Source organism: Amyelois transitella, chromosome 27 (genome assembly GCF_032362555.1).
Source record: "Amyelois transitella isolate CPQ chromosome 27, ilAmyTran1.1, whole genome shotgun sequence".
NCBI lineage: Eukaryota > Metazoa > Arthropoda > Insecta > Lepidoptera > Pyralidae > Amyelois > Amyelois transitella.
Window position 1 is genome coordinate 636,209 of NC_083530.1, and position 26,918 is coordinate 663,126.

Here is a 26,918-nt window from a genome sequence, read left to right on the forward strand (position 1 = left end):
CTTTGTCTATAAAATAAGTATTATTTTAATCACTTGGTAACCACAGATCATTGTGACATAATTCAATACATTCAAAATAAAATGAAATAATGGTACGTAACATGCACGTTAAATACCTGTATAATATATTATAAATAGTATAGTGCAATGCGTAAGTTTAAAATCAGTTATAACGGGAATTGTTAATAAGGATATGGCTTATAATGAAAACAATATTAATTATGATATTTTATTTTTTCAAATAATACTTATCATACATATATCTTAGCTCTTCCATCCATACAATATCATATTCTACATTAGTCCTATCACAATTATATGCAGAAACCATTCTTATATTTTTTAAACTCTCCACAAAAATATCCCCCACTACACTAATATAGTCACCATCTTCAAAAATAACCGTATTTTTGTCTGTAATTCCTTGCATCATCTTTGTCATAATTTGAATATTCAGATCGCCAAATTTTGATGCGTCTATGTAATTATTCTTTAAATCTCTTAATGTTGAATCTGAGACAGCTGTGTTTGATTTCTTTTTATCGTAATAAATATGCACGGTGCCTGTAGGATCACTTACTTCTAGATTTGCTGAAGTTTTCGTAATATTATACACTGAAGTAACAACGCCATGTATCATTATATTTTTGAAACGCAAGCCGAACAGTTCGTAAACATATTTGTTATCTGTCTGTTTGGCACGGTATATATCTTGAATGTATAATTTTAGGGGGTTCCTTAGTAAATTATCCATTTGCTTGTGTTGAAAATTTTTAACATATTGAAAGTTACAATAAGTTTTTTAACATATCACTTGATGGAACAAAGAGCTTCAAAGTTGTTAGTTGGTTAGTTTATAACACGTAGTTTTCTGTGGTTTCACTTTATAATTTCGGTGAAAATAAATGCGAACAGAGTTAAAGATAAAGCAAGAGAAAGTGTGTTGTTAATGTAAACAAAACAAACAACGTAAACTTTTTGAAAAACATAAATGAAGTTTTTGAAGCAAAATCTGTCTGTAGTGATGTGATAGGCATGAATGGATTGACACTGACATTGACATATTCTGCATTCAATACAATTTTTTCGTCATATGCCAGGCTAAGGTCTACCACGCTGCATTTTTTTACTGTCATATTAGAGAAACACTGATAATTCTAAGATTTCTAATATGAAGTCGTATATAAACACATTTTTTTGCGCCCACATTGCAAACGCTGGCTAAATTCTACGAGATAATAATTAAATTAAAATAATGTACTAAATATTCTATACCTTAAAAAGGTCTATACAAAATGTGACCTGACCGGGAATCAAACCCGGGCTGTAACCACTACGCCACAGAGCCACGTTTCCTCCGAGACAATGTAGAGCGCACATATAGTGAAGATAAAGCGAGTCGGCCACTGTCGATTATTGAGGGCGATTCTTGTAGTGATGTGTAGTTGTATTTTTAGATACTTATCGATATATTTAAAAAAAATTAAATACCGCCCGCCCGGTCGACCGCCACTAAAGGGATGATCTTCCGCCAGGATAGGGGTGATGCCTGGGGAACCGCGCGACAGACGATGTTGTGTCGGAGGTTGTATATATAGCTCCAATCCGTGAAATCTTTACTTGCGCAATTTTAGGTTTTTCGCTGTTTTTGACTGATAGCGTATAGATTTCGCCACATACATATATATCTACATACTGTAAACATATTTTTCAAATATCGATATAGGTATTTACCGCGTGCTTTTCGACACTTAAGAATAGAATCAATTCATACCTATTCCGTGGTTGTTGTAAAAAGCTACTGAGAAAAACTAGCGATTCTTATTACAGGCGATGGGCAAGCAACCTGTCACTATTTGAATCTGAATTCCATACAACGTCGCCTTTCAGTCGTTTCGAGAATATTATTTTTGTCTACTCCACAACGGATATAGACGTGATTATATGTAGTATGTAAAAAAAAACTTCAATCGACAATTGATTTTAACAAAATCTGTAAAGTACATCTAAATATGTTGATTTAAAAAAAAAGAAAAATACAATCATGGATGGGATCCTTCGTGCGCCAGTCTGACACGCGTTTGGTCGGTTTTTCATACTATGAACTGGAAGAAGAACTAGTACTGGTTGACTGGAAGAGATCCCTTCATGGGATAAGTCCGTCATTGCAAGTGATTTGTTTCTTTTATAATACAAACATACATACCTAAAATCACGCCCCTTTCCCGGAGGGGTAGGCAGAGACTACATCTTTCCACTTGCCACGATCTCTGCATACTTCCTTAGCTTCATCCACATTCATAACTCTCTTCATGTTCTCGGCGGTTTCGGGTACTCTTAAACCTGACCCTTTTCTTTTATAACTATTTACATAATACTATTTTCTTGTTACTGTGTAAATTTCTATGCAATAAAGATAAAACAAACAATTAATTTATATCGATAATTCGATAACAATTTTCCCCACACTACCCCGATGCAGCCAGTCCGCTGAGTCAATCCTGGCCCGGTGCCAAAGAGCTGGACGTGTGCGGTGTAGAAAAAACTAGCTAAGCGCGAGTCGGATTTTACTAAGTTAATTCCTGAATTTTTTTACATTGTTTTAATAGCTTCTTACTTGTTATTATAACTTCTTAGGGGCTAGTCTGATAGTTAAGATGAAAATATAGTAGGTATACATATATTCTTTTTCAAATACATATATTATGTTTTATTGTTCGTTTGTCTTATCAGGGCTACTACATACATACAAATGGTCATGTCCCGATCCCTTGTGGGGTAGACAGAGCCAACAGTCTTGAAAAGACTGATAGGCAACGTCAGCTATTTGACTTAATAATAGAATTGAGATTTATATAGTGACAGGTTGCTAGCCCATCGCCTAAAAGAAAGAATCCCAAGTTTGTAAGCCTATCCCTTAGTCGCCTTTTACGACATCAATGGGAAAGAGATGCAGTGGTCCTATTCTTTTTTACATTCGTGGTATAACCACGTGCCGTGTGGTTCCCGGCATTATAAATGTAAGTAATATAAATGTAAGTTACCTTTTCATTTTAAAAATGAAATTAGACAAAGCTCACTTTGCTGTTCACAAAATTAACCCCTAAGTATTTTATTTACTTACAAAAATCTTAAGAAATATAAGAGTGTTTCATCACCATTATTCCTTCATTTTAAGCTGAAACCCACGCCCTTAAAGGAGGCTTCAATTAATTAGGTACACGGCTAACTGCTTACTTTAAAAGCTTGTGATTTGTTTTTGTCGGTTATATTTAACGTTTTAAGCTAACGGGGTTGGTAGTTAAGTGGTTGAGGTGTCTGATTCGTAAAGTCCATTTAAATATATAAAAGGAGAACATACATACATACATAAAATCACGCCTCTTTCCCGGAGGGGTAGGCAGAGACTACCTCTTTCCACTTGCCACGATCTCTGCATACTTCTTTCGCTTCGTCCACATTCATAACTCTCTTCATACAAGCTCGGCGGTTTCGGGTACTTTTGACCTGACCCTTTACCAGGACGTCCTTAATTTGATCAAGATACGTTCGTCTAGGTCTTCCCACTCCGACCTTTCCCTCCACACTCTCCTTGTATATCTGCTTAGTCAACCTGCTTTCAATCATCCTCTCCACATGACCGAACCATCTTAACATACCCTTTTCTATTCCTGTAACTACATCTTCTTTCACATCACAACATTCCCTTATCACGCTGTTCCTTATCCTGTCACTCAATTTCACACCAATCATACTCCTTAACGCTCTCATTTCCACTGCATTTATTCTGCTTTCATGCTTCTTTTGCCATACCCAACTTTCACTCCCATACATTAATGTCGGGACCAACACGCCCCTGTGCACAGCCAGTCGAGCCTTTTTGGATAGTTTCTGACTGCTCATAAAGGCATGCAAAGCTCCATTCACCATGTTCCCCGCGTTCACTCTCCTTTCAATATCACTATCATACTTGCCATCTGATGTAAACTTTGATCCTAGATATACAAACTCTTTCACTTGCTCCACTTTTTCTCCTCCAATCAAAATATTACATGCTGTCATTTCTTTCTCCATTTCAAAAACCAGTGTTTTAGTTTTACTTACGTTCACTTTCATTCCTTTCTCTTTTAAAGCTTCATGCATACAGTTTACCATCTCCTGTAACTCCTCCGCTGATGACGCCAGTATAACCTGATCGTCGGCATAGAGCAGACATTTGACGAGTAACTCATTCATCCTTAATCCACTTTTAGACTCTTGCAAATCTGTCAAACAGCTATCCATAAATAGGTTGAACAGCCACGGTGACGCAACACATCCTTGCCTAACGCCTTTCTCAATCTTAAACCACTCAGTGTGCGCTCCGTTTATCCTGACACAAGCACTCGAATCCTCATATAAGGATTTCAGTGCTCGTATTAAGAGACTGCTCACCCCATGCATAGAAAGTGCTGACCACAATTCATTCCTCTCAACTCTGTCATAGGCCTTTTCCAGATCTACGAATGTGCAATAGACTTTTTGACTCTTGGCCAAAAACTTTTCGGCTATGCACCGCAAGGAAAAGACCTGATCAGTACATCCCATTCCCTTTCGAAATCCCGCTTGAGCATCCCATATTTTGTCATCAGTTTCATTCCTGACTCTATTAATCAATACCTTAGCATACAATTTGCCGACGACGCTAAGCAGGCTTATACCACGATAATTTTTGCAGTCCAGCTGTGACCCTTTTCCTTTGTAAAGTGGCACGATAACAGCCTTACACCAATCTTTTGGTACTCGGCCGCTTCTCCAACACAAATTGAAAAGGCAGTACAACTGACTAGCTACTACGCCTTTTCCTGCTTTAAGCATCTCGACCGACACTCTATCACACCCAGCAGCCTTTCCCGCTTTCATACTCTTAAGTGCTTCCACAATTTCGAACATTTCAATTTCGCCTTCCATCTCATTCTCTTTTTCTTCGCTATAGCAGAAATCTTTCTTATTTCCTTCCTTTTTTTCAAATAAACTTTCAAAATAGTCCTTCCATATCTTTAGTACACATTCTTCTCCTTTCACAACGCTACCATCCTGGCATCTGATCCTAGTCAGCTCTCTGGTTATAGTATTTCCTCGGGCTGACCTTACGGATTTCCAGAATACTTTCAGATTTGACTGAAAGTCTTCTGATAGCCTTTTATCAAAATCCTCTTTATACTCTTCTTTCTTTCTAATCACAGCTTTCTTAACCAAATCTTTCATTTTCTTATATTCCTTACGTGCTTCATTCACATCTTCATCTATAACCTCTTGCATTCTTAAGTTAGCTTTTGCTGCTAACAAATCCAGCCATGCTTTCTTCTTTAATCGCACAAGTTCTTGCACATCTTTACTCATCCACGCATTTTTGTGATTTTTTCCTTTCCTTCTTCTACTTACACCACACACTTCAACAGCTACTTTCACAATTCTTTCTTTAAATTCCTTCCATCCATCTTCAATATCGCTCATTTCCTCTAAATCTTTAAATTCATCCTTCAGTCTATTAATATACTTCTTACCTACATCCATATCTTGCAAATTTTCTACTTTTACTCTTTCCAAAGCGCTGGTTTGCTCCCTTACCCTGTGCCGCCAGCGATTGAAGATACCCCTTATCCGGGATATCACCAGTAAATGGTCCGAGTCAATGCCAGCACCGCGATATGCACGGGTATCCAGCACTTTGTTCTTCAATCTTTCATCTACAATCACAAAGTCTATCATACTTTTTAAAATACCTTCCACTCTTGTGTAGGTGTGGATCTCTTTATGTTGAAACATTGAGTTCGACACAAAAAGATCCCACTCTAGACAAATTTCTAATACACTTCTTCCATTATCATTCACCTTTTCGTCACCAAACGCACCAAGCACCTTTTCATATCCATCACGCTTTACACCCACCCATCCATTAAAATCACCTAACATAATAATCTTCTCATTTGGCTTGGTAACTTTCAATACTTCTCTTACACTATTCCAGAACTCCTCGTTTTCGCTTTTTGCTGATGTTGTACCCCTCGAACCCACATCCCAAGGTGCATAAACACCTAGAACGAAGATCCGAGTGATTCCAACTTTCAGCCTAATCCATAGAAGACGAGGGCTGACACACTCATACTCATTCACGCACTCAGCCATTCGTGCAGAAAGAATTAGACCGACCCCTTGACAGCCTCGGCTGGTACTGGAAATTCCAGACCAATACGCCGTGTAAGGGCCGTGCTGCGTCGCGTCGCATCCTTTCCGCTTCGTTTCATTCACGCACAACACATCCAAACGTCTTTCATCCATCATCTGGCATACTTCCTCAATCTTATCCTTCATTCCTCCTCTTACATTCATCGTCGCAAAGCGGCTTTCAGCAGACCGCATACCGCTCCCGCCGGGAACGAGACGTGATGGGGTGCGGACACCATCGCCGCATAAAAGGAGAAAGTGATAAATAAATTTATACGGGACAAATTATACAGATTGAGTTAGCCTCGAAGTAAGTTCGAGACTTGTGTGACGAAATACTAACTCAACGATACTATATTTTATAATAAATACTTATATAGATAAACATCCAAGACCCAGCCCAATCAGAAAAAGTTCTTTTCTCATCATGCCCTGGCCGGGATTCGAACTCTAAACCTCACTGTTAAAGATATAAATCATAATTTCTCAATATTAACAACAACAAAAAAAGCTTAATTTAAAATCAAAGACAAACATAAACCTTTCCTCACAACATTCACGGTACAGCTTGCAAAATCATAATTATGATGTTGTTAAGTACATTTGCACTGAACAAAGAACTTTAACAAGATTCTATTTTTAAAAGTGGATGATTTCGATGCATCGCTACTACGGCGGGTACTATCATGAGATATAGTGGTGGGATACGGTTACTTCGTAGTTTTATCGAGTAAATCTTAAGAATAAAAAAAATACATACAATTAATGATCTTAATAATAATCAGCTTAATGAGCTGCTAGTGTGTTTAAAGTATATAATATAATAACATAAGTAATCCCTGTTGTTATTTTTTATCCCTACTATTTAATGTAAAACTGTGTTCGTTTGTACGTCTTTCACAACAAAACCATTGGACCGATTTCCATCAAATTATCGCGTGCATACAGTGTCGAGTATGGATGAGAAAAAAACGAAACCAAGTAATATAATAAATGAAATTAAAAAATAATCATAAATAATGCTTTGCCTTTTTTTAAGTCTTTTTAAAACAATGTTCATATGTTTTAAAAAGACTTAAGGGTCACGCCCAGCTGCTCGGCTCAATGATAGAATTGAGATTCGAGTAGTGACAGGTTGCTATCCTATCGCCTATAAGAGAAATCCCAAGTATATAAGCATATCCCTTAGTCCCCTTTTACGATATCCATGGGAAAGATATAGAAAAGTGGTCCTATTTTCTATTGGTGCCGGGAACCACACGGCATGTAGTTTATTATGTCGATCAATGTCTGTTCTGCTTACACATCGATGATTTGATGATCGGCGTGGCATGCGACGGGGGGCAGCTCAGAAATAGAATCGAGTTTTACAATATCGATATAACTACATAAGTACATCACTATCGAGAAAACACTCGACAAATAAGCACAGCCAGACGGTGCAGTTTGCATAATTGGTGCGATCGGAACGTAGAGCTATAAATTTATTTATTTCAACTTCATACATACATACATACATATGGTCACGTCTATATCCCTTGCGGGGTAGACAGAGCCAATAGTCTTGAAAAGACTGAATGGCCACGTTCAGCTATTTGGCTTAATGATAGAATTGAGATTCAAATAGTGACAGGTTGCTAGCCCATCGCCTTAAAAGAATCCCAAGTTTGTAAGCCTATCCCTTAGTCGCCTTTTACGACATCCATGGGAAAAAGATGGAGTGGTCCTATTCTTTTTTGTGTTGGTGCCGGGAACTGCACGGCAGGTCTTCATGCCGTGTGGTTTTTGCAAGTGTGGGTAAGCTTTTGAACTTGGATTTTTTCTTTTCGTTTATCGTAGTCACCTTTTACGACATCCGTGGGAAAGAGATGGAGCGGTTCTATTCCAGTATGCCGGGAACCACACAGTGTAATAGTTTAACGTGCAATATAAATATATGGGCTAGCAACCTGTCACTATTTGGATCTCAATTCTATCATTAAGCCAAACAGTTTTACGTGGCCTATCACTCTTTTCAACACTGTTGGCTCTGTCTACCCCGCAAGGGATATAGACGTGTTTATGCATGTATGTTTATGTGTTTTCCGGCACTTCAGAATATGACTACTATGATGTCGTAAGAGATGACTATTCCTTGTCTAAGAAACTTGGAATTCCGGCGATGGGCTATCAACCTGTCACTACTTGAACATCAATCCTATTATTAAGCCATACAGCTGAACGTGGACTTTCAGTCTTTTCGAGACTGTTGGCTCTGTGTACTCCGTAAGCGATAAAGACGTGATTAAATGTATGTATGTATGTATGTTGCCACTCATTAAGTTCACAGACCTTAAAATCTAACGTTTGAGAATCAGCTTCTAACGCTGAAATAACATGGAAATAATTGAAATTAAGTAAATTCTACACACAAATTCTAGCATTCCGTATAAACATATACGAGTATATATGTAAGTACTCTTAGAAATCTTGGATCCTAGCTTATCTAGAAACTTGGCGGCCTAGGGCAATGACTGTGCGACACACAGCCAAGAAGATCGGTTAACTAATTGTACATACATACATACATATGGTCACGTCTATATCCCCTGCGGGGTAGACAGAACCAACAGTCTTGAAAAGACTGAATGGCCACGTTCAGCTATTTGGCTTAATGATAGAATTGAGATTCAAATAGTGACAGGTTGCTAGCCCATCGCCTAATAAGGAATCCCAACTTGTATTCTTTTTTGTATTGGTGCCGTTAACTTATTGTCTTATAATTTATTGCCCAAAAAAAAAATGTATACCTATATGCCGTGTGGTTCCCGGCACTAATAGTAAAAAAGAATAGGACCACTCTATCTCTTTCCGGTGGATGTTGTAAAAGGCAACTAAGGGATAGGCTTATTAACTTGGGATTCTTCTTTTAGGCGATGGGCTAGCAACCTGTCACTATGAGAATCTCAATTCTAACATCAAGCCAAACAGCTGAATGTTTTGAAGTTTTTACACGATCCCAGTTTCTACTTCACAACATTTTTAAGGGAACCTAACCCAGCTCGGATATAAGATACACAGTTGCCTGAATGTGCAGGTTTTTTTTTTTAAATTCTTGAATTTGAAAAAATTCATTCAAGAATTCATGATGTGTTTAGTATTCTTAATAACTGTATGTCCTTAGATCAAGAATTTCTGCAGCGGAAGTCTAGTCCGTGTAAATTGTAAGATAAATTTATTACTAACTTCATTAAAATAAGGAAAGAAGCTGTGTTATTTATTTAAAAAAAAGTCCACTTTCATTTTTTAATAATTAAAGTTATTACATATTATTTGATAACAGTGATATTAATGTTATTAACAACATTTTATAAATAGTTAATTTTGTGACGACATCTCTACGCCAGAAATCACAACAGTTAACCACGCGACGCTATCAGCCAATAACAGCGAAGAGTCTAAATCGCGCAAGCAGAGATTTTACGGATTGGAGCATATATTTGACGGTCTCTGTGGCGCTGCGGTAGTACGCTTGTCTGTGACACCAGAGGTCCCGGGGTCGAATCCCGGCCAGAGCATGATGAAAAAAGAACTTTTTCTGGGTCTTGGATGTTTATCAACTTATATAAGTAATTTTTATAAAATGTAGTATCGTTGAGTTAGTATCTCGTAACACAAGTATCGAACTCACTCGGAGGCTAACTCAATCTGTGTAATTTGTCCCGTATATATATATTTATTTATATATACAACATCTGACTAAAAAATCGTCGGAGCCGCAGTTCCACAGTATAACACGTAGCCTGGCGGAAGATCTCCCCTTTGGGGCGGTCGAGCCGGAATCATCGCTCCCGCTACACTCTCTTTGTGTGCAAAAATACACCTGAACGTCACATTTAGTTCTGTCGATATTCTTGAAATGAACTCACCCATCGATAGGCAAATTGTCGATATTGTCCCAACATTAACAATTTTGTTTTTCAGAAATTCTGTCGCGTGTATTTAAAAATTAACTGATGAGTAATTATTAATTGCATTTGCATACAAAATGGTCATTCAAATGATTGATTCACAGACTTTTTGTCTCACCGTGGGATAACCGGTAGACAAACGGACTTACAAAGGTGAAATAAATTCATACATACATAAATACATAAAATCACGCCTCTTTCCCGGAGGGGTAGGCAGAGAATATATCTTTCCACTTGTCACGAATTCTGCATACTTCCTTCGCTTCATCCGCATTCATAATTCTCTTCATGCAAGCTCGGCGGTTTCGGGTACTCTTGACCTGACCCTTTACCAGGACGTCCTTAATTTGATCAAGATACGTTCGTCTAGGCCTGCCCACTCCTTTCCCTCCACACTCTCCTTGTATATCTGCTTAGTCAACCTGCTTTCATTCATCCTCTCGACATGACCACACCATCTTAACATACCAAAAAATAAATTCATAATTTCATGATACATACATTCCTTTATATTTTGGTTGACTAGAAGAAATCCTTATTGGAATAAGTCCGCCATTGTACATATTCTTCTAAATCCAATAACTGTTTAGTAATTTGTCATATTTTTTGTGCAATAAAGAGTTTACAAACAAACAAACAAATATGTGTCGTGTGGTTCCAGGCACTCTTACGGTGAGGGAAAACATCGTGAGGGAACCTGGCATATTCAGGCTTCGATCCAATACGGGTTAGGTTTAGGTTGAGACTACGTCTTTCCACTTGCCACGATCCCTGCATATTTCTTTCGCATCATCCACATTCATAACTCTCTTCACGTAAGCTACGGCGGTTACGGGTTATATAAAAAGTCAAACAAAAAAAATTTATCAAAATTTATTATATATCTACTGACTAAAAATTACAATAAAAAATATTTACAATGTCTCCAAATGATGACAATTTGTTATCTACTCACAAAAAACGAAAATTATCAGTCAAGAAATTAAAAATAATTTCAATTTTGCTTGTGCCAAGTGGTTCGGTAGATAGTGTAAGAGGCGACTAAGGACATGTGGATAAAAAATCATATGATAAATAAATAGAATAAGTTGCCTTTGTTCACCTCGGTGATCAATTATAAGGTGAACAAAGAAAGGTCTGTGTTTCAAAGATGAAATGGTTTTTACATACGTATGTATATACATATAATCACGTCTATATCCTTTGCGGGGTTGACAGAGCCAACAGTTTTGAAAAGACTGATTGGCCACGTTCAGCTGTTTGGCTTAATGATAGAATTTAGATTCAAATAGTGACAGGTTGCTAGCCCGTCGCCTAAAAGAAGAATCACAAGTTTATATGAAAATCTTTGGATTACTATTACTCTTCCAAATATTTGGTCCGAGGTATCTAATTTTCTTCACATTCAAATTAATTTTTTTGTACATTATTATGGTACATTTCAAACATCAACATCATTCGCAACTTTCATATTTGGTATTGTATCCTACTATATTAACATCAAAAATGAGAAAGTTTGTATGTCAGGATGTCAATATAGATGTTTGTTACTCTTTCACGCAAAAACTACAGAACCGATTACGATTAAATTTGGTATGTAGGTAGCTGAAGACCCAGAATAACATAAAGGCTACTTTTTATCCCGAAGTTCCCGCGGTATTGATTCCACGCGGACGAAGTCGCGGGCGGCCTCTAGTACTTAATATAAACTTACTTAGTAAAACTTAAATACTTATTGATTCTATCTATAAAATTCTGTGACAGTATCGGTTTCTGGGTAACATTAATTTTGTTTCTAAGTCCAGCAATAGTTGATACTAAATAACTTCTTGGCGTAGATGATACAATAAATTTGTTTGGAAATATCGGTGCTGGGGTAACAGGTACGCTGTTAACGATACTAGTATATCGAACAGGTTTATTACCACCAATTAAAACTACGTGTTCTGTCGTAACATCAAAATTTGGAGCAGGCGTTGTTGATGGTACGTTTATTACAACTGGATTCCTCGTGAAGTAACTTGGCTGCACTGTGCTGTAGACATCTTTGTTAACTAATAGATCTTTCAGTTCCTCGTAAGAAGGTTTAACAGTGGTAGCTGCGTATTTAGTTTTAAAATTAGCGTTAGCTTTATCGTTGAAGACTGTGAACTTGCTTTTGTGCGGTTCGTAATCGTAGTTTTTACTCTCATATTCAGTTGATAGATCATCGTTGTAATATTCTTTCGACGAATCTGGATATTGACTGTAATAATCATTAGTTTTCAACTTCTTATCATCAATTTTGAAATTGCGTTCACTGTTAACTCTATATTCGTTATTATAATCGTCATGTTTTACATCATTGTAATGATTTCTATTATCATTGCGGTAATTTATATTACGTTTAACATCGAATGCATTATTATCAATTCGGTTTCCTGAGCCTGCGTCTTCATCGTCATATCTAACATCAGCTTTGTAGCCATTTTCGTCTGCTGTATAAGAAACTATTTGCATTCTTCCGTCTGGGAGTCGAACCCTGTACTCTCCGTTAGTGGCTGATCCACTGCTGTGTTGTTTGTGAGAGAAATCATCACCAGTCTCGTGGTCCTTCACTGTGTATGAGAAGGCGTAATTTTTTGTCTGCAATTTGAAAAATGTGGTGAATATGTTAACAGTAATATAAAAAATAATATTAATCAAACAAAAAAGGAATAGGACCACTCCATCTCTTTCCCATGGATGTCGTAAAAGGCGATTAAGGGATAGGCTTACAAACTTAAGATTCTTTTTTAGGCGAAAGTCTAGCAACCTGTCACTATTTGAATCTCTATTCTATCATTAAGCCAAATAGCTGAACGTGGCCATTCAGTCTTTTCAAGACTGTTGGCTCTGTCTACTCCGCAAGGGAATTAGACGTGATCATATGTATGTATGTATGTACCTTCTCCTAAGTGTAACAAGCACTTTTCTAAAAACCGCATCAAATCGGTTCAGCGAGACAAACATACATACCTACTTACAGGTCAAACTGAGAATCACTTTATTTTATAGGCGATTAAAAAAAAGAGTAATATTAACCTGATCATCTTCATTTACAGTCTCATCCTGACTGCGATGCTGCAAGTAATTATGATCTTTTGTCTGGAACAAAATGTTTTAATACTTATTGATAAAAATTTGCGAATCATTTACATGAAAAACGTTTTAAAAAAAATGAGAACAAATAGGAAGGTAAAATTAGGACACAAAATACATTTATATGTATGTTGTGTTTCTAATCTCTGGCTCTGTCAACCCCGCAGGAGATATAGACGTGATTATTCACGTCTTTATCCCCTGCGGGGAAGGCGGAGCCGACAGTCTTGTAAAATATATTACGTATACATTTCTAATATAAATATATACGGGACAAATTACGCAGATTGAGTTAGCCTCTAAGTGAGTTGGAGACTTGTGTTACGAGATGCTAACTTAACGATATTATATTTTATAATAAATACTTGGATATATAGATAAACATCCAAGACCCAGGCCAATCAGAAAAAGTTCTTTTCTCATCATGCCCTGGCCGGGATTCGATTTCCATCTCTTTCCCATGGATGGTATTCTTTTTTATGCGATGGGCTAGCAACCTGTCACTATTTGAATCTCAATTCTATCATTAAGCCGAATAGCTGAACGTGGCCATTCAGTCTTTTCAAGACTATTGGCTCTGTCTACCCCGCAAGGGATATAGACGTGACCATTATGTATGTATGTATGTATTTACGTGATAATCATAATGTGGCTGGTTATTCCTCTGTATCTTCAGGACTTTTTGCTTCGCGTGGTCAGCTAAGGCTTTGTATATAGGTGGCAGTATAGTTTGTTCCTGTAACAATTCGTTATTTCAAAACTTTATTGCTGCAGTGTAGTTTGTTCCGCCGCTTTTCTACACATGCGTATAGTTATAATTAGATTTAAGTGATGTGACTTCAATAAGTGATAGCTTGTATCCAATTTTGAAAATAAATCTATTTTGTTCTATTCTATTGTACAAAATACAAATGTAGGTATGCCGTGTGGTTCCCGGCACCAATAAAAAAAGAATAGGACCGTTCCCATGGACGTCATAAAAGGCGAATAAAGGATAGGCTTATAAACTTGGGATTCTTCTTTTAGACGATGGGCTAGCAACCCTGTCACTATTTGAATCTCAATTCTATCATTACGCCAAACAGCTGAACGTGGCCTATTAGTCTTTTCAAGACTGTTGGCCCTGTTTACCCCACAAGGGATATAGACGTGACGTTTCTTCATTAAAGCTACCTTATTTAAGTATAATAAGACTTCTATGTATTTTTAGATAAAAATAGATTTAAGTATTTTTACTTATTTTCTTACATCACATCAATAACAATGATTGATCCCGTGTCAATACATCTCAAACAGGTGTGTAACATATTATTCTATTTATTGATCATCCGTGTGGTTCCGAGCACTTTCAGATAGGAACACTCCATCATTTTCCCATGGATATTCTTAAAAATGACTAATGGATAGGCTTATAAACTTGGGATTCTTCTTTTAGGCGATAGGCTAGCAACCTGTCACTATTTGAATCTAAATTCTATCATCAAACCATACTGCTGAACGTGGCCATTCAGTCTTTTTAAGATTGTTGGCCCTGTCTACCCCGCAAGAGATATAGACGTGACTATATGAATAGAATAGAATAGATTTAATTTTCAAAATTGGATACAAGGTATCGTTTATTGACGTCACATCACTTAAATCTAATTATAACTACTTCCGCTTCCAAAGCGCATGTGTAGAAGAAGCGGCGGAACAAACTACACTGCAACATTTTCATCGGACGTCAATATACAAACATAGATCTCTTAAATTTAAATCATGGACGAATGCACATTGTCTACATAACATTAAAAAACATGAATGAATGTAGAACTAGTATGTATATTATAAACTAAACTACTATGTATGTATAAAATCTGTTCCAATAACAAATATTTGAAGTTCAAAGGCATATTTTTCGCAATGCAATAACATTTTCAACATTCAGCCAAGCGTGAGCGTCGTTTAATAAAAAAAAAAGTAGTGAATTCTAACCCCATGTTTGATCAGTGATTTTATCAAAGCAAGTGAATTGTGAAATAATATTGGAAAACTACATTTCAATAATCAAATATTAGGTGAAATGCTTTATTTTTTTATAGATAAAATTCCAGAAATATGAAGCTCTATATAGATTTAAATACCAACGTGCAAAAATGTCAAACATACATACATACATATGATCACGTCTATATTCCTAGCGGAGTAGACAAAGCCACCAGTCTTGAAAAGACTGATAGGCCACGCTCAGCTGTTTGGCTTAGTGATAGAATTGAGATTCAAATAGTGACAGGTTGCTAGCCCATCGCCTAAAAGAGGAATCCCAAGTTTATAAGCCTATCCCTTAGTCGCCTTTTACGACATCCGTGGGTAAGAGATGGAGTGGTCCTATTCTTTTTTGTAATGGTGCCGGGAACCACACGGCACAATTGTCATCTTCTGTTCTATACGTGATTATATCTATGTACCTATGTCTCTTATAGGTGGGGCTTATTCGCGTAGGTAAAGCTAGTACCTCATAATCACTGTAGTATCGGTCTTCCTTCCCCAGGGCGTGGACCCTGGCCTTCTTCAGCACATCAGCATAAGGTGGCTCATCATAGTTGGAGAATGGAGTGATAGTTGGCACGGGGTATATGAAAGGTCTGAAAGAAATATATATTTTTGACGTGACAACGTCTTATAATCAGAGATCGAAATAGGTAGATTGATTTTATGTACTTGCATCATGAATCACCATAGAAAGCATAACATGGATAAGCCTCTTTTCCGGGATTCCATTTCGGTACTAACACTTACAGTAAACTACATTGTCCGCGGGTAACATAGGACTACAATTAACGTGAACGGAGTCGGGGGAAAACAGCTACCACTAATATATTCTTCATCCCACTTGTAAAAATTCCGGAAAAAATCTTAATAATTTACAAATCTCGCAATCCCGGACGGAGGCATGTCCATATTAATATATACGTTTCAGTTCATTGACCCCAATTCAATCTACCTATTGCGATCTTTACTTATAATTCGATCGAGCCGGCTGCACGCATGAAACAACATGTCTCATGCGGCGTTACCTCGCTCTGAGGCGTTCCACGTAAGGCTTGAAGTGCAAGCGAGAGCGCGGAACGAGCGACAAAGAGGCACAATCGGCCTTCGCGTTCGGCAGCGTATACCTCCTTCTCTATACAGGGTGAAATTTAAAACAACTGCATCCTTTTAAACATAGACTACATGCTTTTGAGCTGTTTGAGCCTATTTTTATTTAAATTAAACGTCATCATTTTCTCATTTAAAAAACCCTCAAAAACTACGTCACACGCTTTATTAAAGACCAATACTACAAAAAGAAATTAAAACTAAACATGTAAATAAATGTCTGAAAAATAATTTATTTTTCTAGTATCAAGATCAATTAAAGTACAGAGTTGTCGAGATCGCTCAGCTGAATGAATTGTGTCGTTGACCTCTGAATCTTACGCGTCGCTTTTCCGCCGGCCGGGGTGATATGACGTATTTAGGATCGTGGATTTTGATACTTTTATTATTTTTCCTACTTTCTGAAATATGAACCGATATTTTTCTTTTAACGTTTTTAAATATCCTTTAGATGAGTACACTTAACAGTTAAATTTATGCAGTTGAATTAAATGTCACCCTGTATACATACAAATCTATTAAACAAATGAAATTAATTTTTTTTCTGTTTGGCTTTATGATAGAATTGATATTCAAATAGAGGCAGGTTGCTAGCCCATCGCTTAAAAGTGGAATCAGAAGTTAATAAGGCTTTTCGTGGCAACTAAGGGAAAGCCTTATTAACTTCCATCTCTTTCTCATGGATCAGTATCACAGACATGATGCCGGTAACCACACGGCACTGAGGTCATAAAATGAAATACCTGTAATCCTTAACCCTAGCCAAGAAGCTGGGCTTAAAAGACACTCGATTGACTTGACTCTGCTCAGCAATGGAATTGTTCAGGTCACTCCGTGCTATGGACTCTAGAAGAGGTCTGGAGGTCACGATGAGTGGGGTCCTGGGTCTTGGGGGTCCATCGTTGGGGAAGAGGACTGGGCCTTGCCTGAAAAGGGAATACATACATACTTATATAAATATAATCACGTCTACGTCCCTTGCGGGGTAGACAGAGCCAGCGTCTTGAAAGGACTGACAGGCCTCGTTTAGCTGTTTGGCTTAATGATAGAATTGAGATTCAAATAGTGACAAATTAATAAGCATATCTTTAGTCGCCTTTTATTGAAGTGGTGCTATTCTTATATCTTAAATAGACTGATATAGGCCACGTTCAGCTGTTTGGCTTAATGATAGAATTGAGATTCAAATAGTGATAGGTTGCTAGCCCATCGCTTAAAAGAAGAATCCCAAATTTGTAAGCCTATCCTTTAGTCACCTTTAACGACATCCGTGGATGAACGAGATGGAGTGGTCCTATTCTTTTTTGTATTGGTGCCGGGAACCACACGGCATTGTTTGTAAATAGACATCATTGAACAAGTTTGTGCAAAATGAGCTTTTAAGCGTTGAACTTCTAACATTTAGCTGGAGTACTATCGATTTCAGATTAGTGTTAATTCGTTTTAGCAAATAGATTTGTGAGTTAAGAATAGTGAATGATTAGTACGTACTTCGGTTAAAGTTAAAGTGCCGTGCGGTTCCCGGCACCAATAGAAAAAAGAATAGGACCACTCCATCTCTTTCCCATGGATGTCGTAAAAGGGGACTAAGGGATAGGCTTACAAACTTGGGATTCTTTTTTAGGCGATGGGCTAGCAACCTGTCACTATTTGAATCTCAATTCTATCTTAAAGCCAAATAGCTGAACGTGGCCTAACAGTCTTCAAGACTGTTGGCTCTGTCTACCCCACAAGGGATATAACCGTGACCGTATGTATGTATGTAACTTAACATACTGAATGACTGACTGACATCAATGAACAGCCCAAACCGCTGGGTCTAGAACTTTGTAATAAATTCAGCATATAGGTTCTTAGACAGTATTTCCCGAAATTCTCGCGGGAACAGAAATCGACAAGATTTTTAACTTCGCACGAGCGAACCCGCATGCGTTCTCTAGTTAAAAATAAAGCGTTCAAAATTCCCAATACCGAAACTTGGCATTAACACACAAATTGAGTCATATTATAGCGTCGCATAACTTGTAATAGAATTCCAAATTATATTCGCGTAGTTCAGACTGCATTCGGACCATAGACATAACAAACAATAGATACTTCATTATATATGTGCCGTGTGGTTCTCGGCACCAATGAAAAAGAGAAAAGGACCACTCCATTTCCATGGATGTCGTAAAAGGCGACTAAGGGATAGGCTTACAAACTTTGGATTCTTTTTTAGGCGATGGGCTAGCAACCTGTCTCTATTCGAATCTCAATTCTATCAAACAGCTGAACGTGGCGCGTACCGCTGAGCCACAGAGGCCGTCAAATAATCAAATGGCTAATATCAAGGGTCTATTTATTTTATGTCTATGATTGCATTTATTCTGTCGCGCAGTTATGCATGTAATAAATGTAGTTGAAGAGGCTTGTGTGGCATTAGTTTTGTGAATGAGAATCATACGCCGGCGACTTTGCTCGTTAAAATTAGTTCCGAATAATGTTTTCTACATATAGCAACATATAATTACGTCTTTATCGCTTGCGGGGTAAACAGAGCCAACAGTTTTGAAAAGTGATAGGCTACGTTCAGCTGTTTGGCTTAATGATATAATTGAGATTCATATAGTGACAGGTTGCTAGCATATTACCTAAAAGAAGCATTCCGAGTTTATAAGCATATACCTTGGTCGCCTTTTACGAAATCAATGTGGACGAGATAGAGTGGTCCTGTTAATTTTTATTTTATTGGTGCCGGGAACCACACGGATGACGATTGTCTAATAGCAAATAACTTTTATTGGTGAGCAATGAATCTATAGATACTAATATTATAAAGCTGAAGAGTTTGTTTGTTTGTTTCAACGCGCTAATCAATGGTTCGAATTGAAAAATTATTTTTGCGTTGAATAGACAATTTATCGAGGAAGGCTTTAGGCTATAAAACATCACGCTGCAACTATAAGGAGCAAAGAAATAATGGAATATTTGAAAAAGAAAACGGGGAAAATTATTCATCCAGCAATGATGCCCAAAATAAATATTCCACGCGAACGAAGTCGCGGGCACAGCTAGTCTTCGATAAATTTAGAGCTGTGAAATTTTTACCAAAACTGAAGCAGGGTCTTAAGATAGTTAGTTACGTCGTTCTGAGGTAACAGCTACACAAAATTTTCCGCAACCAAGCAACATTCACTAAGCAATAACCGTATAATGTAACGTGCGTCGTAAATTCATTTATATTAAACAAAATGAATGAAAACTTACATGGAAAAATCTAGAAATTTCTCTAGGAATACCAAGTATAGAATTAAGTACATAATAAAAAGGTAATTAGCATATCTTTGGAAGAAATATCTTTCGAAATCACTGGAAGTATTTTGAATATATAAATACATAAAATCACGCCTCTTTCCCGGAGGGGTAGGCAAAGACTACTTGCCGCGATCCCTGCATTCTTCTATCGCTTCATCCACATTCATAACTCTCTTCATGCGAACTCATCATTTACGAGTACTCTTGACCTGACCTTTAGTGAGATACAAACAGATTAATTTCAAATTTTGTTTTTTCATTATTATGGGACATTTCAACATCACTGAATAATTGTCGTATCTTTTGGTTTCACAACGTTGGTTGACGTCAAATAAACTAATTTTACTTCCGCTACCAAAGCGTTAGTGCAGAAGAAGCGGTAACAAACGGCACTGCAGCATTTTTTTTTTTCAAATTCTAAATTCAAAAAAATTCAAAATTTTTATTCATTATTATAGGATACTTCATATCGCTTAATAATTGTCAAAACGTATGGTTTAACAACATTGGTTGACGTTAAATAAATAACTTAAAACTAAGTTTACTGCCGCTTCCAAGGCGTCAGTGCAGACGAAGCGGTAACAAACTGTACTGCAGCATTTTCTTCAACAACGTCAACTATCAATTAAACTTAGAAGACAAGAACAAGAAGCAATAAAGTCAACTTCACAATTATCCAAACTTGGAATAGAAATATGGACGAGAGAATACATTGTTAGGTATAATAAATTGATTTATAGGGTTAAGAGAGAATTTAAAAATTTTAGTAAGTATGCTCTATTTTCCGTGAGAAGTAAAACTGACCTGACCTTTTGCCGGAACGTCTTCGATTTCATAAAAGGGTAAACATAACAAAACATATAAACACGTCTACATCGTCCGCGGGGCAGACAGAGTCCAACAGTCATCAAAATACTGTAAGGCTTCGTTCAGCTGCTTGCCTTAATGATAGAATTGAGATTCAAATAGTGACAAGTTGCTAGCCCATCGCCTAAAAGAAACCGTATTTTTTAATATAATCCCAAGTACATAAGTCTATCTCTTAGTCGCCTTTAACGACATCCATGGAAAAGGGATGGAGAGGTCCTATTCTTTTATCTAAAGGTGTCGGGAACCACACGGCACAGTTTTATGTCGTCTCAAAAGGGTTAAAACACCGTAAATCTAAAACTAATCAAAGTTAAGCCTGTTGCATAAAAACTGCAACATGGACGGGATAAGTCCGACGTCTTACGGGATAATCCCCATATCTTGACAGCATAATCTTAGCAACGATACCCCCCCCCCATATAACGAGGGATTATATAATTTGGTGCCGTGCCCTGTGGTTTCCGGCACAATAAGAAAAGCAAGAATAGGACCACTCCAACTATTTCCCATTGATGTCGTAAAAAGCGACTAAGGGATAGGCTTATAAACTTGGGATTCTTCTCTTAGGCGACAGACTAGCAATTTGTCACTATTTGAATCTCAATTCTATTATTAAGCCAAAAAGCTAAACGTGGCCTATCAGTCTTTTTAAGACTGTTAGCTCTGTCTACTCCGCAAGGGATATGGACGTGAATGTATGTATGTATGTATTTTAGGTAAGGTGGCCGGTTTAAATGTGCAGAAAGGCACAGGTTCGAATCCCACCTCAGCCATGTACCAATGACTATTTTCGAGGTGAAAACCATGGATCCAATACAATATGGGTTAGGTTTACCTGCAAAGTTTGCGGAGTCGCTTCGTGAAAAAATCTGACTTATCCAATCCGGGATCCATGGTCGAAGGCATACTCTTAAATCTGAATAGTGGACGAATGTGATTATATTTAAAGATACTGCTATCACTATAGGCTTACATACTTGGGATTCTTTTTTAGGCGATGGGCTAGCAACCTGTCACTAGTTGAATCTCAATTCTATCGTTAAGCCAAATAGCTGAACGTGGCCATTCAGTCTTTTCAAGACTTTTGGCTCTCTCTACCCCGCGATGGATATAGACGTGAGCATACATATGTATGTATGTATACTGCTATCAATTTTTTCAAGCTTACTTTGTAGGTTCAATCAGATTGAGGTACGGATGGTGATTGAAGTTCCTGGGTTGCAGCAGGCTGGCCGGAGTGGCCACCTCCTCCGACAGTACTGCAGGGAGCAACAGGAAGAATGCGAAGGCCATGGGTTCGAAGTCTGGAATGAGGATGCTTGATTATTTGAGATCCAAGTACCTAGTGACAGGGTGCTAGCGCTTCGCCTTAAAAGAAGAAACCGAAGTTTATTAGTCTATACCTTGGTCGGTTTTTACGACATACATGGGAAAGAGATGGAGCGGTCCTATTCTTTTTTGGATTGGTGCCGGGAACCGCACGGTACGGATAAAAAGAAGCAGCAACAGTTCAAACAAACAAACAGTTTTGAAAAGACTGATTTCGAGATAATCTTGATTCAATCAATGTATTCTCTCGTCCACATTCTATTCTAAGTTTAATTGATATTGTGAAGTTGACGTTGTTGAAGAAAATGCTGCAGTGCAGTTTGTTACCGCTTCTTCTGCACTGACGCCTTGGAAGCGGCAGTAAACTTAGTTTTAAGTAATTTATTTGACGTCAACCAATGTTGTTAAACCATACGTTGTGACAATTATTAAGCGATACGAAGTATCCTATAATAATAAATAAAAATTATGAATTTTTGAATTATTTTTCACATTCCAAAGGCTCGATTAATCTTAATCGTAACATGAATCTGTAATTACTTAACTAACGCTTACCAGTCGTTAAAGATTGCCCAACTTCAGACCTTGACTTGGGTTGAAGACTATTGAATTAGCAGTTCTCACAGAATAATCATAATTATCATGTTTACGCCATGGGTTACCATTGATATCGGTGAGATTTTAACCGACTTTAAAATGAGGAGGTTCGCAATTCGACCGTAATTTTTAAATGTACAGGTCACTACCTGTGCCCGTGACTTTGTCCGCGTGGAATAGTTATTTTGGGCGGCATTGAACCTCTCAAGGATTAATAATTTAGCCCGTTTTTTTCACATTTTTTCTTTGCTCCTAATGGTTGCAACGATGGTATATAGCCTAAAGTCTTCCTCGATAAATGGTCTATTCAACGAAAAAATAATTTTTCAATTCCAACCAGTAGTTCCTGAGATTAGAGCGTTCAAACAAACAAACAAATAAACTCTTCAGCTTTATAATATTAGTATAGATATCTCCCGCATTTATAATCCGATTTGAAAATTTCTTTTTGCATTCAAAAGAGTAGGATCTCCGTGTGGTATCAAAGACATTTAATTAAGTTCTGGTCATATAGAAGTTATACCAGGGAACACCAAAAAAATCAACAGAATTATCTTTGCAGTTGTAAACAATTGTCTTGATGCGACACCGGAGGTCCCGGGTTAGGATTCCTGACAGAGCATGATGAGAGATAATCGGCATATAAATAAATAAATATATACGGGACAAATTACACAGACTGAGTAAGTTAGAGACTTGTGTTAACTCAAACTCAACGATACTATATTTTATAATAAATACTTATAAACATCCAAGACCCAGGCCAATCAGAAAAAGTTCTTTTCTCACCATGCCCTGGCCGGGATTCGAACCCGGGACCTCCAGTGTCACAGACAAGCGCACTACCGCTGCGCCACAGAGGCCGTATAGATCTACTTCATCGATTTTAGGGCTCAACTATGGTATAACTATATAACTAACCTAGGAACCCTAATTTAAATCCTAATTATTGAGACTCCAGGTAAAAAACACCACAATAACAGTATTATATCTTGCAGCATTGTTTTGTGTGAATTGTGTCACACATATACACTTAATGGTGTTCTATAGTAAAGTTTACCGTGTGAATGGTGACTGTATGTTTGTCTTGTAAAAACAGTGTAATATTTATTATACAAGAAGAAGAAAAAAATCTTTATTTGGCGCAAGATGTAACAATACATTGTTCGTAAATATAGAAATAAAAAAAAAATAGCTAGAGCAAAAGATGCCGTGTGGTTCCCGTCATTTTTTGAATAGGACCCATGGATATCGTAAAAGATTAAGGGAAAGGCTTATAAATTTGAGATTGTTTTTGTAGGCGATGTGCTATCAACCTGTCACTAATTGAATCTCAATTATATCATTGGGCCATACAGCTGAACGTCTTTCAGACATTTCAAAACTGTTGGATCTTTTTTTCCGTACCGTGTGGTTCCCGGATTCAATATCAAATCTAATAGGACCATCCCATCTCATTTCCATGGACATGCCATTCGTAAAAGGCGACTAAGGGATAGGCTTATAAACTTGGGATTCCTCTTTTAGGCGATGGGCTAGCAACCTGTCACTATTTGAATCTCAATTCCATTATTAAGCCACACATTTGAACGCGGCCTACCAATCTTTTCGAGATTGTCAGCTCTGTACGGGATGTAGACATGATTATATGTATTTAAATATTAGTTAAAAAAGAATAAAAACAAAACTCACAACGTAATCCTTTTCAATAAACACTAAAACTATGAAAAAAAAATAATTCACATATACACGAATGCAAAAAAATAAAATAACCACAGAACTTTTAATACGAAATGAGCACAAAAAAAATATCACTGAAATAAAAAAAAAATATGAAAAACTTGTTTCAACTCCAACAGTTAGCAGGGAAATGACTAGCTTTATAGAGTGAAGTCGTTATATACATGACCTTCTTTTGAAGAAAGTCGGCAGCACCATTATAAGTTTTAGAACCCTGTCTCATTGTGAGCCGAGGCGGCTCTCTAACATTTGCTTCGCGGTCACGACTGCAGTTCACTTTGATAGAGTTCTAAATGTAGTTCATCTATTGTATCATGTTTTAAGCTTCGCGGTTATATTTTGTGATATTGTTAAGTTTATTTTGAAATACATACATATATATAGTCACGTCTATATCCCTTACGGGGTAGACAGAGCCAATAGTCCCGAAAAGACTGAATGGCCACGTTCAGCTGCTCGGCTTGATGATGGAATTGAGATCCAAATAGTGACAGGTTGCTAGCCCATCGCCTAAAAAAGGATCGCAATTTTATAAGCCTATCCCTTAGTCGCCTTTTGCGACATCCATGGGAAACAGATAGAGTGGTCCTATTCTTTTTTGTATTGGTTATTTCAAAAGTGATTATTTCAAAATAAAGTGCCGTGTGGTTCCCGACACGGCACTTTATTTTGAAATAATCCTGCTTATTGCTACCACCTTAGGGGGGAGCTCAGGGTGCGCTTTCAAACACAATCCTGGACTGGGTAAGTCAGGGGTTTACACGAAGCGGCTCCCGTCAGACCTCCGCAACCTTTGCAGAACATACATATGATCACGTCTATATCCCTAGCGGGGTAGACAGTGCCACCAGTCTTGAAAAGACTGATAGGCCACGCTCAGTTTTTTGGCTTAGTGATAGAATTGAGATTCAAATAGTGACAGGTTGCTAGCCCATCGCCTAAAAGAGGAATCCCAAGTTTATAAGCCTATCCCTTAGTCGTCCCTTACTCGGAATGGACAGTTGTGCGTAAAAAATCTGCAAAACACTATAAGTTAATCGGTCAAAGAGGCTGTGCACCTATTGCGCCTAACGATAAATTCAAAGCTGCGGATATTAAGATCCCACTCTTAATATCCAATGTTAGTAAAGATGCAAGTGAAGAGGACATTATTAATTATATAAAAGAAAGAACTAGCGAATGTGTAACTCTAAAAAAGATTAATATGAAGCAAACGAAAACGTATAATTCCTTTAAGTTATATGTCTCTAAAAATAAAGTTGATATATTTTTGAAAGATGATTTTTGGCCAAATGGCATCTCATTTAGGCGTTTTGTACATTTTATGTACGGAACAAAAACGAATAAGGTGATTAGTTAAAGTTATTGTATGATTTAATTTATGGATTTACAGCCACAACATAATTTAACTTTTCTTAGTTTTAATTGTTTGTTTGTCACGAGATCATTTGTTGACTTACAAAATTTATGTAAGGTGGCGGATGTCTTAGCGTTACAGGAGACGTGTTTACTGCCGCATGAAATACCATTACTTGGGACTATTTCGAATTACTTTGACTACACGGGCAAGTCAGCCGTGGACACGTCTGCTGGCCCGCTTATCGGCAGGCCTTATGGTGGGGTAGCCATACTTTGGAGAAAAGGCATTTTTGACCAGGTGAATATTTTGAACTGTACTAGTGATCGATTAGTAGCTATTAGGGTTACACTAGGGCAATGCTCGTTAATAGTGTTTTCTGTTTATATGCCAAATAATTCTCAGAAAAATCTTCCTATTATGACGGAGATTTTGGGCGAAATAAATGCAATAGCTGATCAAGAGAATGTTGAAAATATTTATATCTTAGGAGATTTTAATGCCCATCCACACGAACTGTTCTATAATGAGCTCAGTAGTTTCTGTTCCGATTTGAGCTGGGTTTGTGCTGACGTAGAGAAAATAGGCTTGCAAAGTAATACTTATACGTACGTTAGCGCAGCACATGGGTGTAAAAGATGGCTAGACCATTGTGTCGTCTCGGACGCGGCCTGGAAAACAGTTGTGGAGGTAGGTGTCATAGAGGATGTGTTTGTATCGGATCACATACCCTTGTATGTTAAGAGTGACATTAGCATTTTAAGACCTGAATTGGCATCTTCTCTCTTGCACCGAAGCACTGTTGTGTGGGGAGCGCGTGAAGAGAAACAGGTGGCGAGGTATAGTGAATTATGTAATCATAGTTTGAGTGAAGTTGATTTTCCCCCAGAGTTCACGGAGTGTAGTCGTGGAGCATGTAGCCTGAGTGGACATAAACTGGTGTTAGACCGTTTGTACAGTGACATTGTAAAGTCCTTAAGTGAAGCGGCAAGTAAAACTAGTGAGAGATCTGAGGGGGGGAAAAGCAGCTACAAACATCTATGTGGTTGGAACAAACACGTTCACGAGGCTCACAGGGTGGCCAGGCTTAATTACAGACTGTGGTTGCTATACAATCGCCCTAGTTCAGGTAGAATATATGTACAGATGAAGGAGTCGCGTAAAATTTTTAAGAGCCGTCTACAATGGTGTCAAAAAAATCAAGATATACTTAAAATGAATGTCTTAGCTAAGTATAGAGCGGAAAAGCGGTTTGACAGATTTTGGAAAGCGACAAAAAGGCTTGATGTTAGGCCTGGCCTGCCCGCGAGTGT

At 37.5% G+C, this 26,918-nt stretch overlaps 2 protein-coding genes across 2 annotated transcripts; both read right to left on the reverse strand.

Annotated features, from left to right (window-relative positions):
* Positions 1 to 241: 241 nt before the first annotated feature.
* On the reverse strand, positions 242 to 1,016 carry LOC106138419 (uncharacterized; the record flags this gene model as incomplete). The annotated part of the gene is made up of 1 exon (XM_013339942.2): positions 242 to 1,016. A coding segment is annotated over exon 1 (513 nt), but the record flags the coding sequence as incomplete, so codon positions are not given.
* Positions 1,017 to 8,560: 7,544 nt separating this feature from the next.
* Positions 8,561 to 21,875, reverse strand: LOC106140435 (uncharacterized). Its single transcript, XM_060951912.1, has 7 exons — positions 21,751 to 21,875; positions 17,159 to 17,341; positions 15,772 to 15,901; positions 13,912 to 14,013; positions 13,221 to 13,283; positions 11,872 to 12,782; positions 8,561 to 8,573 (listed from the first exon to the last, which is right to left on the reverse strand). The coding sequence occupies exons 1-7, from the start codon at positions 21,873 to 21,875 to the stop codon at positions 8,561 to 8,563; spliced, it is 1,527 nt and encodes a 508-aa protein (XP_060807895.1).
* Between the last annotated feature and the right edge of the window lie 5,043 nt (positions 21,876 to 26,918).

Bases quoted from the DNA above. Each gene is read 5' to 3' on its own strand.
- LOC106140435 (XM_060951912.1), bottom strand. From the start codon at position 21,875: ATGGCCTTCGCATTCTTCCTGTTGCTCCCTGCAGTACTGTCGGAGGAG. The intron at 17,342-21,750 runs GTAAGCTTGAAA...TTCCCTTTTCAG, and splicing joins AATCTGATTGAACCTACAAA to GCAAGGCCCAGTCCTCTTCC. The intron at 12,783-13,220 runs GTTAATATTACT...TTCAAATTGCAG, and splicing joins CTGTAAATGAAGATGATCAG to ACAAAAAATTACGCCTTCTC.